Raw genomic sequence first — 18,844 nt, forward strand, 5'->3', positions numbered from 1 at the left:
TGTTCATGATGGACCAAACCTCAATACAATACACAAACAAAAACCAGCCAGAACATGTGTCAGAAAAAGAAGGATTCAAGAATTTACATTACAAGGGAACAAATTGTAATGACCTCAGTCCAGGTGAAAGACTTTTAGCAGTCAAACAGAAGATCTCAATTTCAGCATTTTTAATGTGTACTGCTATTGTAATGCAAATAGAAATCTGATGTGACCATGTGATTTACATGCAATATATAAGTAGGAATTTTGAAAGAACAGCTGAAAAAAAAATTGATGGATTTCTGGAAACACTTGTTCTAGTTATATTTTTGCTATTCTGAAACATAATAAACTCATCAATTTAGATGTCCTGTTTCACAATGATAAAGTCTAAAAGTGAAACAGGGGAAAAAAATACATAAAATGTGTTACAGGACTCCGTACTTCCATGAATAACTTCCCAGAGCACAACAAAAGGGCATCCATAAAGAACTGCTAAAAAGAAAAAAATACTTCCATCTTCTAGACTGTAAGAAAATCTGAAACTTAAACTTAATCCATAGTTTAAAACCATCTGGATATCTTGTCTCTAAAAGGCTGGATATGTAAGGCAAGCTGACTACCATCTTTATAGTCCTTACAGGAAGATCTTTTCAGTCTTACACTCCAGAGGCCTCATTTGGACATTAGGGAAGTACAGCCACAGCGGATTATTAAACTGCTTTTAAATTTGTTTTTCAAGAAGTAAACAGTGGCATGTGTACATAACAGAGGAACTAGGAAGATAGGTTAGCATTGACAGAAGAACAAAAGGAAGTCAGAGTATCATCTGTAATACGTCTTTGTAAAAAGAGTTAATTCAGTTGCATACTAGAAATTAATCCAAATTTATCTCTGCTAAGGAGAGACCACAAAGAGTCAACTGTTTCTCTTTCAGCAAAGGAAAGTGATGAGCTTCCCAAATGCAATTTGGTATGAACAGATACAATAATTCTTGGACCTTCTCCATGCATTTGATATGTCTCTGAGGCCACTTGCTTGGGAAAGCTCAGTATCAACACGAGGAGCACAGTGACTGGCAAACACAGCTAGATATAACTTTCAATCTTTGACAATTTGTGGACATCTGAGCTGTGCTCCTTTGTACCCAGATTACTTAGCAAAAAATTTGCTATTTGTGTGGCCATAGTGCTGGAAACAACAGCAAGAGCAAGAACACAGAAAGGATGATTGCTTGGTTTTCTTCATCACATTGCCTGGGCATCCTTAGGCAGTGGGTTACTGTAAGTACTAGGACAGAAATTAGACTGCAACAGAGCTCTGCTGTTTTAACTATCAACAAAAGAGCAGGCTTATTATGGGTAAGTATTAATTACTCCCTTGTGTTAAATCCACAGTATGCTCTCTCTGCAGGAAATAGGAGCTGGCAGAAATAGACAGCTCAGGTCTTCCTGACTGCCTATTTTACAGACTAAGCAGCACTAATACTCCATGCCCTCCCTGTTGCATTCATCTTCATGAGCATCTCATTCAACATCCCTCACTTCAATGACCATTTCTAAAATGGCCAATAAATAAATGTAAATCCACCTAAAATCTGAAGGTGATTTTGTATGTGAACAACATTCTGCCCACTGGAGTGCAGAGACTAAGGAAGGCTCAGGTTTCACATCAAGAGCAGGGAGGAGGCTGTAACATCCCTTTGACTCCTCAACCTAATCAGAAATGACATCATTCTAAGGTCAACAGTGATTATGGGAAAAGTCAAGAGGGCTGCAAGCTCTTACAGATGGCCATGCTCATATTTTCACTCCCTGGCAGTTAATGAGCTATATTTGCTGTAGATACTTGGGAAGTCTGTAACTGGATTTTAATTCTCCTCAAATGCAGTGGCTGTACTTTGGGAAGAGGAGGTTGTGACACTGGCCTATTAAACAACAGACAGACAAATGCAGGGGAGATGTGCTGAAATATTTCCCACTATTGGAAACCTTAAGATAATATCTGTACAGAAGGCAGTCTTTCAGGGTTATAAAAGCCCAGTTACAATTATTTTCAGTTAAAAGCAATAAGTAAATAAACAAAGGCTAAACAAGGAAAAAGTAAGAGACAGCTGGTTTGTACAAGTTAACAGGCACTTGCTTGAGGGGCTAAGAGCAGCCTGCCACAAAATGCCGAGGACTTTAGTATATACAGCCAGGTTTTTAGAGAAAACACATTTATTTTTGTCAGTGCTACAACAATAGGGCTTTGATGCTGAAGTTGCTTTCTGTGCTCACCTCTTCTGTGATAGCAGGCTAACTCAAAACTCTTCCACTGCCACTACTGCTTCTCACACTTTACTCTTGAAGATCACAGATGAAACCATTTTAATAAGTTTATTTGAATTAGGGCAAAAGGAGGTAGAAAAGAAGGATGTGAGTCAAGAGCAAGACAATGAAGAACCTGCCCCTCTCTTTTTAATTTCTGTTCAGGATGTGGCAATGGCTGTCTCCACCACAGCCCACATGAACTGCACCCAGAACTGGGGATAACAACTGCCCAGAAAAGCTTCTCACCAGTACGAGAGGCAGAGCGTGGTTTCTGTGGCACTGTGGGTCGTCCTGCCAGGCTGGGCTTTGTTGACTGCAGCGGGGGCTTTGGACTAGTTGGTGTATTGGAAGAACTTCTTGCCTTTGCACCAGCTTCTGCCTTTGGTTCAGCTTTTGAATTTTTTTCTGATGATGCTGAGATGGAGTCACCTTTATTCGATGCAAACCGACTCTCTGGAAGGGTCTGCTGTTGTTTAGGCACTGAAATAAACAGACATATAAAATAAAGACAGCTGCAGCACAGAAGGGTCCATGCACAGCTATAGTAGTGTGGAAAACCCCACCACAAGCTAACACATGCACTGCTATGTGTAAGAGGATCCCCAATGTCTTATTCAAAATCACCGCAAGCAAAGCATCTAAACCTGCTAATTTTGACATGTGCTAAGATTTGTGATTCAATTGCCCAAGACAGCAATTGCATGTCCCCCTTTTTAATATATTTGAGATGATGACTAGCTGGACCTTATTCCTCCTTCATATTTTTAGAAGCAGATGGCACAGCTTACCTGCTGAGAAAATAGTGATGGATCAGTGGAAACAGCCACTCTTGACTGTTTTGTGTCTCTACAGACAAAAGGTTGGGCTTCCAAGATCAACAGAGAAATCCTGGCCCAGAAAATAAATCCCAAGTGTGTGACCAGCAGGCTACATCTTTTTATTTGTTGCTTTTAGCAAGCTCTAGAAAGATTTTGAAACTCAGCCCAGATTAAAGTATTCTTTATGTAGTATTTTGATTTGTCTAAGAACACTGTACATGGCTTACAGTTTCCACACATTACTAAGTTTATCAACATGCTGTTTATTCCAAACAAAGACCAAAGTATTTAGAGATCAATTTACAGTGACTTGCAAGCAGTCCCATCGAACTGTGCAAGCTGGTAGAAAGCCTGCTGGACTCCAGGTTGCTAATAAGTAAAAAGCCTGCTCTACTTTCCTACTCTGCAGCTTTCAGGAGGTAGAAGGCTTATATCTAGCAGTTTCAATGATAATCTTGGAACTTGTTTCTTAGTCTGGGACTTTCAACAGTTTTCACATATTTTATCTCAGAAGAGAATTTCAGACTAACTGAAATGCACACTGGTAGCCTTGGTACTTGGCAAAATCAAGCGTGTGCTCACAGATGCTGACTTGACCTACCTACCTGCTATTCCCATTCAGAAAGCCTACTGAACATGGAAGTGCTGAGCACAGACATTTTAATGGCAGTGGGAGGAAGGGAGGGAGAGTGTTTATACAGTTTGTTGCAAGCCAATCTCCAGTATGTTTTTCCAGCCTATGTAGCTGTTTTCCAGCCCAGCTGGAGTTAAACTCTGGTAAAGCAGACAGCTGTATGGCACATAGAGTTGAGCGTGAGTGCGTGACAGGGAGAGTTTGTGTCTGCACATGTAAAATACTTTCTTGCTGCAAGTGAAACAGTGGGGAACCACCTGCACCCGTGTGTGTGTGCATACAAAAGAAGCAGGCAACATTCAGACACAAAACAAGGAAAAAAATCCCCAAATCTTATTCTCCTTCAGAACCACTAGCTTAGTTCTCCTGTAACAATATTCAGCAATTTTCCATTAACTTTCTTTCTTTTCTCCCTGACCTCAGGCCTTCTAACATTATTAGAAGACAGTAATTTAAAATAAATTAGCCCAAGCCAAAGACTAACTGTAGCTGCAACAATGAAAAGAAGCCTTGGGGAGCTCTCAAGCAAGAGTGGTAGGGAAACAATTGACAGCTGGAGGCCAAAAGGAAGAGGCGAGGAGGTGGGGGTGAAATGTGTCATATACAGAGACGAGGACCAGAGGCAAGTTGAGGTCAGACACCCCCAGCTACTCCAATGCCCAAAGTGCAGACTATCCTTGCTCCTCTGACTTTAGTATGCTGTCTTCAGGGGACACATACAGTTCACAAGGTCCTCCTCAAAAGACAAGCAGGCTTTAGAAGCACTGATTTATAAATTATGGCATGCTTTGAATACGCTTTTTAAAAAAAGCTTTAGAAAGACATAAAACTTCAAAACTGATATTTGAAGTGCTGAATCAAGATGTCACATTTGGATTTTGATTTCAGCCTGCTTTTCCAGCCTTTTTTTGTATGTTTTAGCAATCCTGTGTGCCAGGCTTGCAGGATTCCACCACTGCTGAGATATCAGATCTGGATTTTCTAGTTCAGATCACTCCTTTCAGGTAGTAAACACAAACCGCCAGAGCTGAATCCCTTTTGAAACCTTCACTGGCCAGTCCCCAAAGTATACATGCAAACCAGTCTGTCAGCCTTGTCCTCAGGTGGCTGAAGTGTGGCACTGCCATGTCAGGGGCCAGGACTGTGGCTTGACAAGTGCATGGAAAGATGAGGTGCAGAGGGAATTAGTGCTGCAAGTACTGCAAGGCTGGACACCATTTTGTACACAATGGAGAGCTGCTTTGTGCACATGAGCAGTGTCCAGGGGCCTCCACAGCTTTGCAGACAGCCCTGGCTTTGATCAGACTGGTTAAATTCTGGTTCAATTCTGAGAAGAGCCAGCTGCCATCGACTAGGAGTCAGCACTGCTGACAGACTGACAGCACTACAGTCAGCTGAAAGTCAGCACTACTCAAGTTAGTATGAGCAGACCTAAAGCTCGAAAACTGGTCATATTTCCATCCTCAGATACATTGAGCACTTCCACTTCTTTGTGCACAGGCATTTTTGCTGGCTCTTGGGTTGAGCTTCAGCTTTGCTGATCCCATTAAAAGCCAGCCTTCTTCCAAAGGCGCCCCAGCCACCTGCACCAAGTACTTTCCCTCCTCTGCAATAAGAGTAAAAAAGTGAGCCATAAACTCAGCCCTAGAGCTGACTTCATGAGAAGTGCCATCCATAGCACAAAAAGTGAGCTTGTTTCTAATGCTCTTCACATAGTGTAAACTCCTACTTTGCTTAAACAATTGCAGACATTCAATCTGAAGAGGGCAGTGAGATTTTGGACATCAGGCATTTTGCATTTTCTAGGAAGTTTATACCAGGAAACTTATACTGTACCTGTACCACTTCCATCCAGTCTTTCTGAGCTCATTGTTGTGTCAAAAGACTCTCTGGGAGTTGTGTCATTCCCAAGTTTCTGAAAGAGTGAGAAAAGCTCTCAGATTAGTAATATATCTGAAATTAATACAACTCAGTTGTCTTGTTAAGAAAAACCCTCTAATTTGGAAGCCATGAGGCAGAGAAATCAGTGATAGCAAGAAATGTTGCTCTCTCTTTGTTTCAGATCTTGGAGAGCTAAGTGGGAAGGAAACTACCCTGATTTGCACCTAACACTGCCACATTCCTATCAGAGCTGCAGTGACACACTGCCTTCTATGTGTCAGGTCTCCTAACATAGCTCTGCATCTAAAAGCTTCTTGTTTGAAATGAAAACATTTTTCTGAAGATCTAGATTTTGAAAATGACTGCTGAATTGATCTTATGCTCTTCTACACAGAAGAATAACTTCCTATTTTAGATAAAACTGCAACTACGTTAGTAGCAGTGCACACATATTTACAGGATTCCCCTAAAAACCAACAGACCTTATTCACTGAAAAGTTTTTAAAGCTACCAGCACTGCTGGGTGCTCAGCACCTCAAAAGAAATGGGACTTCTGGTTTATGTGCTGGTTATGTGGTTTTGCCTCTCTTCTATTGTAAATAATAGGTTTCCTAACATCTTGGTCTCAAAAAAACCCCCAAACTCTAGAGGCTTTTGTCATGTCATAGCTAAGTGAGGCTGAAACCTGTGTATTCATCAGGAGAAGTTTAGATATGCAGCACTTGTAAAAGAACCAGCCTCCTTTTACTGCCTTACCTGCTACCAAAGCTTAGGCAGAAGGACAAATGAGAGGATTCAAAAAAAGCACATAGAAGTAGGTGCAGGATATACTAAGAGAGAAAGCCTTATAAAGATAAGACCAGGGATAAAAGTGAGATTTTTTTTTAACTATAAATGTAGGGATAGACTTCTGCAGCCAGGCAGCTTCAATCTTGATCTTTCTTTGCTATTTCAAGACAGTCAGTGTGGCAAATGACTTAAAGCAAATGATTTGTTCTGGTGAGCACTGCATTTGGTTATATACCCACGCATAAGTAACACTAATGTGTTCAGGTCACTGCTACTGCTCCAACACCAACTCTGACTGTCCCTCCCATAGCATTCAGAAATCTCCACCACATGCCACAGTGTACAAACATGATCACTGCCTTTTGGGGGTTATGACCTGGAAGACTGCTAAGTATAGCATATAGTTTAAAATGGGATAACAGGAAACACAGGAAGGAAGAAAATTGTTACAAGTAGCAGAAGTACATGCCTATTGTAGAAAAATTGATGTATTTAGAGTGAAATCAGTATTTTAAATACAAGCATCAAGAAACTCTCTCTAAATACCCATGCTGGCCGTGTGCCTTTCCCATGCATTTCAAGAGAAGATGATTTTGGGGAGTGATGCAGAAGACAGCATAGCTGGTCTTACAGATTTACTGATACCTCCACCTTGCTCATGTAATTTCACAGCTCCTAAAACAAAGCCTCTCTTCAATACAACACAGAGAATGGAGATGCTGAGTGTTTATCATTCCTGAATAAGACCTGGCAGGGTGGTGCTATTTACCAACCTCTCCTCTAAGAAGAGGTGAACACTTAGCATGGCACACTGCACTAAGGAGGGTGCTATCAGAATGATCATTAAGCTTCCTGTGCTGTAAAACTACCCTGATACAATGAAGTCTTCTGGAGAGATGAACTCTAAAAATGCTGGGACTTGTAGGGCCAGAATATTTAGCTATGGTGTCCATATGGACAAAACAAAGTCACTTCCAGAGACAGAAACATTAGGGCTTTGTGCCACTGGGCAAAAACTCAGGTTTTGTTCCCATTTCTTGACTAACATTGATATTTTGGCTAAATTCTCACCTGTTCACCTCCTAAAGTTACACATTTTTCTATAAGACTGTCTTGGTTATATATATTTTTAACGGAACACCACTCTCCTTTTGCTGGACTTTTCTTCTGTACCTTGGAAAAAACACTTGTTTTTGCAACACTTTTATGGAATGTAAATTCTCTTGAACTTTCCCTGAGAAACTAATTTTCTTATGCAAATACTGAAGAAAGATGCACAACACTTAACTACAGTAAATGACTTAGGAGAGCTGCATGACTATATTAAACTAATGTCACTGTAGTTCCTTCCTCCCTCTCTAGTTATGGGACAACTGGGGAAATATGACCATGTACTGAGACAAGCAGAAAAGCCAGTTCTGGCACCTATTAGTGTAGTACTTAAAAATGCAATTAGGATGTGAGCATGTTGGCTACCTACTGTACACTCATTACAAACAGCTTATGGTCCCCAGACAACACTTAACTCTGGCAACAAAAATTTACCCTGAGAAGTCATATCAATGCAGGTGAATTCATCATGTAGATAAATAATGCCCAGGCTGCATTTTTAATAGGAATTTGTGCAAAGCTGGGAAACACTGCAGAGATGGTTGCCACTGAGAGGGAATAAACAGGCTATAAATGATGGTTTTCTCGTGGGCCTTGCTCAGGTATTTAAAAATCCAGTGTGTAACACTAGATGGAGCTAAAAGATCTATTTATGCGTGCCCTGAGGCAACACTGATCTCCAAACACTTGACTCTACCATTAGTGCCAATTCCCACGTCGTATTCTAAGCAAAAGAAAACAAAAATGCATTTACCATCTTTCCATGTACTCTGCACCTGCTCATCACTTTTATCTGTAACAAGACTGTGGTAGGGTATGAATGAAATAGTAAATTCCTTCTGGCTTTGTTTTCATGTAAAATAGCTCAGAATATAAGCAGCCATCTGTACCTTACAGGAAAATACAATTTTCTATCATACTGAAATTCTGATAAATTTGAAAATATTACAGAACTTGATATCATAACCATCCTAAACAATGTTGCAGAGGGATGCTGTCTCTGCAGCTCAGGTGTCAGGATACTGTATGATTTCCACCTTCATGAGTATCATGAATAAAAGTGCAAACCTAAACTATTTGATATTGTGAAAAATGCTTTTGAACAGCAGTTCAAATCTGTCTCCTCTGAGCAACATTAAGGATAGATAACTCAGTACTCTGCTGTGTGCATATTCCTATTTCAGTTCAGTTTTATTGTCACACTTTTATATATGTATATGTATAAAGACATAATTTTGCATTCCATAAATATAAAATTGTACAAAAAAAAAGATTGATAACATTATTTTCTTGTCATTTAAACCTGAAATAAGAGGACTAAGCTTTCTAGCCAGTAATTAAGTGTCGTAAAAAAAAAAAACCACCCCAAAACCTTGGAATAGGTAACAACAACTTTTACTTCTGAAGGATGAAATTAAAGTTTCCAATTAAAGTTATGAAAGCTCACCAATTGAAGAGGACTTTTACTTTTCCCAGTTATAAGAAAAATTACACATGCTAATATTCTACCTCAGTCACGTCCTTCCAGATTTGACTCACTTGACTCAGATTTGACTTGTAGATAACAAATGTTAAGAACCCAAAGAGCATGAAGCATACACAATTATGCACTTGTAAAAATTAATATAATCTGGAACAGCTTGGTATTTTATAAATTACAGGCAAGGCATAATATGCTTATTTAAAATCATATGGCATTTTATTTGAAAACCTGGTACTTTAGAAGTCAATGAGACTATTCATGGGCATTACTTAATATCAACGAGAAAGGAAGGAACTGGTCATTCTTTAGAAAAATTGTTTCTGCACTGAGGATCCCTTTAATGATCCATAGACAACTGCATTAATTTGAATCTGCTTGTGACAAGACTCTGGTGTCTGCAGGGATGGCTCACACATCATGGCAAGCACTGTAAGGCTATGAAGAAAGATAAAATGGACTTTGGGTGCCTTGCTTGGCCACAGCAAGACAACTCGGTATGTGTCAAAGGAAGGAAAACACAACAAAGCACAAGAGGAGCTTTACTGTAAGGTAACACCTTTTAAATGACAGAGGACAGTGATGGCAAATGGAGAACATCTGAGTGCCCTGCACATGGAAGAGGAGGAGAGAAGTGAAAAAAGGCTGATTCTTTGGTACTTGTGAAATATGCCAATTGCAGCTGGCAGGAAGCAGAGGATAATAACGGGGAAGACCAATGGCAAATGGGCATCAGGCAAAATAGGCCAGCACAGAATTCTTTGGAGGAGCACAAGGATATTCCACTCTGTACATTTGCAGAGTGAAGCAGAGTTCCTGCCCAGGATCAGCACTTCACAGAAGAGAAAATTACAGAGAGCAAAGGGAATCTGGACAGACAACTGGAAATAATTTTTTAACGGGTTACTTTCTTTCATTGTTAGTATTTGAAATACATAAATCAAAGGCATAAAAATAATTAGGTGTGGTACAAAAGGACATAAAAATCAAAAAGTGCAACAAGAAAAAATATTGTTAGCAGTGACTGGTAGCCAGATTTACTTCACTGCATAGGATATATAATTTAATATACAGCACACTTCTCCATCTGTCTATAGCATTTTCTGAAAGACAAGAGTACAGCCAGCCACCACTGTAGTTAACTCTGCCACATACCTGAGGTATTTGTGTGCAAGGGGCACACAGTAGGAAGTCTGTCCTAGTTTTAGCTAGGACAGGCTTTTTTTGAAGCAATTCCAGTATGCATTGTGAACAAACCACACATCATATAGAGTGGAGATACTGACCTGGGCTTACTAGTTGGGCCCAAGTTATTCTGTGATATGTGCAAACAATTACATGTCCTCTTCTGTGTTTGTGATGGTCTGACACCAAGTGCAAGGGCAGGTGCCACTCCGTCCCCAAGGGGAGTGAAAGTGCAGGTGCAAGGGTGCAACTCCTGCTCCACATGTGCAGCCTGTGCCTTGCCCAGGCTGTTTGTGGTCAACCACCACAGCAGAGAGCAGTCCTCTTGCAGGAACACCACAATCCCTGTTGGAAAGCAGGACTGATGTGTCAAGCCCCAGCTATGAACCCTTGCAGTCCCAAACCACCTCTCCTGAAGACACACGGTTTGGCTTTTTTTTTTTAACAACTCAAAAGAAATCAAATTGCCTTCACCTTTTGAGCAGAGGCTGCTCTCTTCTCCTGCTTGGCTTTCATTTCTGCGAGAAGTCCACTGCCCATCACTTGCACACCGTACCTCCGGCCTCCCTGGGGGCTTCCCTTGCTGTCACCCTTCTCAGCTTTTCCCACATCATCTGTCTGCACTTCCTCCAGTGAGTCTGGAGTCTTTAATTCCTCAGATCGCTCTGTGCCACCGTTCTGCTCTGCAGGCTTTGCCTCCTTCTTGCTTGTGTCTAAAGCTGGGCTTTTTGCAGCAACCTTGGGTGAGGAGGGCTCCTCAGCCACTGACACAGTCTGGGGGCGTTCGGATTTGGAGCTTCTTGATTTGATTAAGTTAAGGAAACCACTCTTCCTCGAGTCCCTTTTCTTCTTCTCATCACCTGCTTCACTGTGCTCGCTGCTGTCTGAACTTTTAGTTGATGGTCTCCTGAAAAAGACACAGACATTTCAAACTTTTCTCCACTCCCCTCCTCCCCTTTTAAAATAGTATTGAACGACTTCTTCCAGGCAAAGCTAATGTTTTCTATGACCCATATATTGCCCTAGGCCCAATCATTACCTGATGTTTCTATATAAACAACAGGACAATTAGCAGTGATCATATAATCATGAGGTTCCTGTGCTGCTTTGTGCAGTTGTTTCATCTGCACTGGGCATCCAGCTGTTTCTAACACCAAACAACTCTAACCAAGCTGTCTATGCACATGGATATTGGGTTTGCATGACCAGGTTTTGGTAGCAGGGAGTCTGAAGGAGTGGCTTCTGTATAAGGAGTCCTCCTGCTAAAGTGGAAGAAGCAGCAGAGAATGTATGATAAACTGATTGCAGCTACCATTCCCTGTCCCTGGTGCCTCTGGGGAGGAGAGGGTAGAGAAAATCAGGAGTGAAGTTGAGCCCTGGAAAGAGGGAGTGGTGGGGAGAGGTATTTTTAAGATTTGATTTATTTCTCATAGACTGATTTGATTGGTAATATCTTAAATTTATTTTCCTCCAAGTTGAGTCTGTTTTGCCCATGACAGTAACTGGCAAAACATCTCCCCCTGCCCTTACCTCAACCCAAAAGCTTCTCATTATATTTTCTCTCCTCTGTCCAGCAGGAGGGGAGTGATAGAGCAGCTATGGTGGGCACAGGGTCAACCCACCACAACAAACAATTTCACTCTGCTCTGTTTCCAGAATGCACTGCCCGTGGTTTGCACCTGCCTATTAGTAAAAGGAGAAGAACTGATCTAGGCACATGTTTAACATGGCTTTTGGGAGATCTTGTTCCTTAAAGGCCCTGCTTGAAAGAGGAAATAGCTGGCACAGCCACTTTCTCTCAGTAAGAATACAGAGGTCACTTTTATAGTGCAGATGCTCATCTTAAAAAAAAAAACAACAAACCAAACCCCGCTGCCAAAAAAAAAACCCCACCCAAACCCTCCCCCCAAAAAAAAACCAACCAACCAACAACAACAACAACAAAAAAACAACAAACAAAAAAACAACCAGAAACCACAAAACCCAAAAGAGCAAACAAGCAAAACCAATCCCTAAAGAGCCCCCCTGCCACTAAGATTTTCTAGAGGCATCTTCTGAGCAGAGTATTCACACTTAAGGGCAAAGCTGAACACGTACACATTCACATAAAAGCACGCAAACTGGAAAGAGAGCCAGTGGTGTCCCAAATAAAGATCCTTAGCAAAGAGCATGGTCAGGGATGGGCAAGCAGGGATGGTGCAAGTTCACAGGGACATCTGAAATAAGCAGCTGGCAGGCACCCAAGGGAAGCACAGGAGACTGCAAGCCTGTGAGCACCCTGAACTTAACCTGCTTAGGACATTTTTCAAAGCTACCATAATTTCATGCCTCCTCATAGTATATCACACATGGCTTCATGTGTCACTATAGATACCTATAACTCATAGTGACTTCAGAACATTTGCTTTTCCTGGCATAGCTATCCACCAGTCACACTTACTGTTTTCCTTAATGGAGAAAGGGTCATTCCAAGTTGCCTGGAAATCACCCTTGCTTTTTCATTTAGTTATAGAAATCCTCTGTATGCGCATGTGCACAAACATGCATGAATTCAAGAACATCTACATGCATGGTTCTGTAAATATACAGCCAGCTCCAAAGCAACTGCATAAGCTCTATAACCCTCATATAAAGAAAGAGACATCTTTCAGATTAGTGTTTTGCTTAAACCTGGAATACTACAAATTGGTGAAACACATCTTTAACATATTTCAAAACCAGCATAAATCTACTGTCATCTATGAAAATGCTGTACCCAACAGCACTCCTCACTAGAGAGAAACACCACGTGTACAATGAGCACTGGGGAGACTCTCAACCAATACAAAGCTCTGCTTCAGCTCTAACGAGCTTCACTGAAGGGTAAAATGAAGTCAACTGAATTATAAAAATAAACACTAGTCATAAATCCCCCCAGCATGGTATAGTAAAGCAATTCATTTCAAAGCAGCCACTTTTAAGGGCAGGTAATTGAATTCACAATGTCTTGACTACTAAGGTATTTTTCTGACTTTGACAACAGCACCCCTGGATATTGGGAACAGGAGACAAACACAGCTTGAAAGTGCTGCTTGCCCAGTTATCAAGATGGACTTTTTTTTTTAATAATTTCTAAAAACATTTTTAAACTTACTTTGAATCCATTTTTGTCACTTTCTTAGTGAAAAATTCATCCACACCTTCATCCACTCTCCCCATGAGACCATTCTGATCCCCTTCTGGTGGTACTCCAGCAGACACCTGACAGAAGAAAAAACTCTCTCTGTTATATAATATTCCAACCATGTTTGCTCCAGTGATAATAATTAAGAGGCAAGACACTATAAAAATTCTGTGTGCCAACCAGAAATCAGTGCAGACAACAGAATCACCACTGGAATTCCCCCTCTAGTCAGGCCAGCTGATGCATTACATCAAATGCAAAATAACCCAAAACATCAGTGACAAGCTGGATGCTGCAATGCATGAGGCCAGGAATCAAATGCCTTGGGCTTGAGAGAATAGAGGTCAGTCAGACAAGCAACAAAACACAGACAAAATAAATCCTATGCAACAAAACACAGAAAAAATAAATCCTGATCAGGTGGTGACCTGAAGAGAAAATATTTTCAACAGCCAGTTGTTTCTCTGGAGAAAAACCTATGTACTGGATTTTGGACTTAGAGATTTAGAAACAGAACTCCAGCAGGCTAATAGAGGCTTCTATAATTCATTCAGTCTAGCACTTCTAAAAGCAGAGACTCTAAATACGGAATCAGGTGTTCCATTTTAGGAACCAAACACAGACTTTTGCTCAATGTCTGAAAACAACTAACTTGCTCCCCATCTTTGATTTCAATGCCCACATGTTGAATATGGGTAACCTCAGGCATATAAACCAGGCTGGCTTTGAAATACCTGCCAACCACAGAGGCTCTGTGAAGATTAGCTGGTGACTCTGCAGCCTCCTGAAGATGAAACAAGCAGTCTCCTGGGAGGATTTCTCATGTGGTCTAGCTCCCGTACCTGGCTTTGATGTGGAAAAGCTCTATTACCAGTAAAGAGACTTTCTTTAATTCAAATGCCACATGGAAACCTTTTAGATGACTACAGAGGACTCCCCAAGACCCAGCCCATTTGTATTCTTGGTAGTGCTAGGGACCAGGACACAAAATAACAGGGTTTGTTATTTGAAACAATTCAAATCAAGGAATCTCCTAGTTGCCACTAAACTCAAGAGCAATCCCAGCTTCTCTTCTGATGTGGAATACAAACTTTCTATGCTTCAATACTCTTAAAAGCTGCTATTAATATCAAACCCAGTCTCATTAAGTCAGAAAAGTGGGCTCCATGTTAACCATGCTTTGACAGAGCCATGAAACTTTTAACTTTCCATTCCTGAACCCTGTTATTTTTGTTATCAAAGATAACAGTTAATATTTTATTGATACCTGCCGTAGCAATCTAATACTGATCTGAAAGGAGCCCACCTGGTAATGACTGCTTTGCTGCCAGTCAAACTAGCAACAGATTTTCTATAAAGAACAGTTCTGTTCTAAATTAGCACAATGATTTATCAGATTTCCAACTTTGGTATGTTCTGTAGCAAGCTTGCTTAGCTGGAACATCTCATAGTAGGCAGGGGTGCACATGCCTTCATCTGGGTTGGTCTCGGTGACAAACCCCTTATCACTGGTGCCTCAAAAAACACAAAATAGAAGTGAATGACGCATTTTACCAGAAATGAGAAGCCACTGCATATTGATACTGTAGTCCTCCAGGTAGTAGGGATAAACATAAAAGTATCAAAAGCAAGAGCATCTCGTGAAGGGGAGCTAATTCCAGGATCCAATGATCTACAGCAAGTGAGAAGATCTACCTCATAAAGAGAAAATAATTTGCATCTGAAACAGCGACAAGTTTCCTACAAATAATAAAAGATGTACAGAAATGTTGATGGTCTAATAAGGTCCTCAAGGTACAGGATGTTCTTATAGCTGTTCTTATTGTAACACCTTTTAGTACCACCATTAAGTGCAAGACTGAGCTCTGGTTTATTTAGTGTTTTACACTCCCGACTCTCAAAAAAAACCCAAGTGTTAAGTCTTCGTTTGTCCTTTTTTATTTCTTTTTTAAGCTTAAGTTTAAAAGCAAGCATGTTTCTTTGTTAAGGAGAAAAATGGCTTTGAAGCAGAAATAAATAAGATGAATCACAATCTCTTTCATACATTAGAGATTCACCTCCTTTGCTGTAGTAAATCTTCACACATGAAGGAAGAACTCATGAGGTTAAGATCTCACAAAAATCTAAATTATAAACAACTGTTTTATCATTTTGCTTCAAAGTTAAAGCTACTTGAGACTGGATGGCTTTGAGTTTTTATTTTTTTCCCTCTCATTTCCCCCCTCTCTAAACACTCATTCTCATTCCAGTAGAAACTCTGACAAAACTCTAAATCTTTCTTCTGCCACCCACCCAACTCAAGTTAGAAGTTTGTTTCTATTTTTTCTCCATTTTCTCCTTTTTTCTTACATTTTTCAGCTTTTAAAGATCAAATCTGTTTTCCAGCAAAACCAGAGAAGTACAGCTAAATACAAATAAGGGGAACAGCAAACAACCCAACAGAGCTGCTTTAAGTGGCAGAAAAAGTCAAAATTTTGCCTCTTACATTTCAAGTGCTTTCCCTAAGCACTGCTTTCTGTATTCTTGAAGTGGAAAAACCAGCAGCAAATCAACTCTGCAAGCAATGTCACAGTCCACTCATGACTCTGACCTCCAAAATCTGTTTCATTTTCAGAACCAAAATAAAATAAACATCAAAATAAACATCTTAAGTCTTTCAAAAATTTGTTTGGACTCATTTTGAGGTCAGAACTAGTAAGGAACTAAGTGGTTCATAAAAACAAGACAGGGAGGGACAAACTGGTTTAAGGAAAAAAGGCTCCTTTCAATATCTGCAACTAAATAAACTCCCAATCTCCTAATTAATTCAATATGGATGAGCATTCCCACAACACTGCACTATCATGGGAAGTAAGACTTCTCTACAAGGAGTAACATTTTTGTTGCCATTGAAGAAGATACTGCATGGTAGTTCCATGTCTGGTAGTGAAGCACTTGCCCCTCCCACACCCTACTCCTTGCACTTCCTTGTGATGGCACAGGATGCACTGAGCTTGGAAGCAACTGGGAAAACATGTGTGTTCTGCAGCAGTGGAACTGGGAGAGTAAACACAGATGTGTTTTCACTATATGGAGACAAATCCATTCTTCTGCTGCCTCTAACCTTCCCAGTGAAGCACAAGGGAATGGAAAGTTGGTCTGAATATTCCCTTTGCTTGAATGTTTCTCCCTTTCCAAGTGGTACAAAAAGCACTTCACTGCCTGATACGATCTTTCCCAGCATTAGGGAAATTTTCATGGATCCTCTCAATTGGAAATCCTCAGGAAGCAGAAGAGACCATAGGCATTTAACACAGAGAGGACACGGCTGCCCCTTGATGGGGCTACTTATCAGCTGTGCTCTGTTGCTGTGAGATAACTCTGTAACTCCTCCAGATCTGTCCTCACATACCCTGAGGACACACCATCACAGAAATAAATCTTTACTGATGCCATGTGCCAAGGAAATGGAGCTGTGGGAACTCCACGCACGTATATTGAGTTCACACCAATGCCTTTCGTGAACAGACAGTGCTCTTCTGTTTTGCCTTTCTAAGGCAGGCTCCAGCATGAAAAGCAGATCTGTGACTATGCAGATTTTCTGGCCCAAACACCATCTTCAGTTTAGGAGCAGTGGGAAGCTGGGTGTCACAGAGCAGCTCCTCTGAGAGCTGATAGAAAGAATTCATGCCAAGTTAGCACATCTTAATGCAGGCAGAAAAAAGGATTAAGACTCAACAAACCCTTACAATATAATTGAAAAGTCTCATGATATTTTGTGCATTTCCTGTGAAAGCTCCAAGCACCTCCAGAAACTGCTTCCATGAAAAAAAAAAAAAAAACCAAAAGCAAAGTAAAAAAGGATAAAACACATCCTGGATTTAGGCTGTGTCAAACAAGACAAAAAGCTTGTAATAGGGATAGCACACTGAAAGACATGAATACTAGAAGAAAAATTATGTAGTTGCTTACGGCTTTTACACCTTCAACCATTGTCCTCATTACACTGCAAGACCTGACTTATGGCAAAAAGCAATCAACACAGGACATTGCCAGCAATATTTTAATGTAGACTCACTGCTGCTTGGCTGGGCTGCTGCTTTTTATTCCTTTTGGGCCTTAATTTTGTAAAGTGTTCTAGTTTTCTTCCTTCTTCTGATGGCAGCTCTGAAATGAATCCAGAAGTTCGTTTGTCTGGCCTGCTGGAAGGAAATGGTGGGTCTTCTATATGGATAGGTACTTCTTCCAGTGCTTTATCTAGATCAAATTCCATTTCTAAGAGAAATCAAAACTTTCTAATTAGATTTAACACAATATTTAAAACAAAAGACAATGTAATTCTTCTTTCTGGTGGCAAATAATTATAAGCACATTCAGAAACTCTAGCCACAACATCTCTGTGAGCAGAGAGAGCACTGTGAGCAACTATTTACTATTAAATGCATTAGCAGAATCCCAAAACAAAGCAGCCAGTGTGGGCCACAAATGCAATCCAGAGGGAGGGAGAATCACCTGTGCTATTCAATCAAGAACCATCTAGAACCACCTCAGGCAAGCAAAGAAACAAAATAGTTTTAAGGAATTCTCACTTACCAAAAGCTCTGGACACTGGCCGGAGCATTCTACTGTGGATGCTTTTCCTTTTTGATTTAGGAGTCATCTATCAACACAAAACAAAAGAAAAATTAGTTTAGGGGACAAAAGAAATTACAACAGAACAGTTTTTCAAGCCTATGAGCCATTTAAAGATCTTATTTGATTAACACCAGAAGGGAATGGGATTTTTCCTCCCTCTCTCATACATTCAGAACTTTTTCTAAATTTATATTTTAACTGACTTTGAACAGAACCAGGGAGGTAATTAGTTTTTCCTTACTAAAAGTGCACACAGGATGATTACTGAAATTGTCCAAGCATTAACTCTTTGATCTCCAACTGTAAAACAAGGGAACTATTAAAATCTTACCTCTGTAGAGATCATGAGGGACTCATTTAAGACTTAATTACTTTGTCCAAGACTGCAGTTAATGACAATACCAGGAATAGTCTACCCCTTGTTCTGGCTTTTATTTTTGCTACAAAAAACACTTCCTCAGTTCATTTGTTAGTGGCATGTTACTGGGAATCTGTGCTTCTGGACACCACCACACAGCTCACCAAACTTCCCTAGGAAGATGAGCCTTGGAGAATACAGCCCTCCTTCAAAAAACAAAACCACCCTGTCAGTGTTGGCAGTATCTGTAGCAAACACATGACTTTCCCGGACTTAAGACACATTGAGAAAGGTAGAAAGTTCAGCATACGTTCAACACAATTACTGAATTACTGCTATCAGCCTTCTGATCCTCACGTTGCCAAAAAAAGGAGTACAGTGCCTTAAGTACACAAATACCCACACTTAAGATTTAATTTCATTCTTTTAGGAAGAAAGTTGTCTGTCTTGTCTTGACTGAAGCCTTCTGAAAGTTTGCATGGCATTAAAGACAGTTTTGCTACAGGAAATGGATGCAT

The 18,844-nt window shown here is 40.4% G+C and overlaps 1 protein-coding gene across 5 annotated transcripts in view; it reads right to left on the bottom strand.

The window, feature by feature from the left end:
* Nucleotides 1–18,844, bottom strand: part of CARMIL1 (capping protein regulator and myosin 1 linker 1) — a 190,001-nt gene that overhangs the window by 5,081 nt on the left and 166,076 nt on the right. For all 5 annotated transcript variants that reach the window (XM_064431730.1, XM_064431736.1, XM_064431731.1 and 2 more), the window contains 6 exons: nt 17,927–17,993; nt 17,412–17,608; nt 13,325–13,431; nt 10,666–11,098; nt 5,583–5,661; nt 2,541–2,774 (listed from right to left, as the gene is read on the bottom strand). In XM_064431730.1, the coding sequence (XP_064287800.1) occupies nt 2,541–2,774; nt 5,583–5,661; nt 10,666–11,098; nt 13,325–13,431; nt 17,412–17,608; nt 17,927–17,993 (1,117 nt within the window). The remainder of the gene's footprint in view (nt 1–2,540; nt 2,775–5,582; nt 5,662–10,665; nt 11,099–13,324; nt 13,432–17,411; nt 17,609–17,926; nt 17,994–18,844) is intronic.

This window comes from Passer domesticus, chromosome 1 (assembly GCF_036417665.1).
Source record: "Passer domesticus isolate bPasDom1 chromosome 1, bPasDom1.hap1, whole genome shotgun sequence".
In the NCBI taxonomy this organism is placed as follows: Eukaryota; Metazoa; Chordata; class Aves; order Passeriformes; family Passeridae; genus Passer; species Passer domesticus.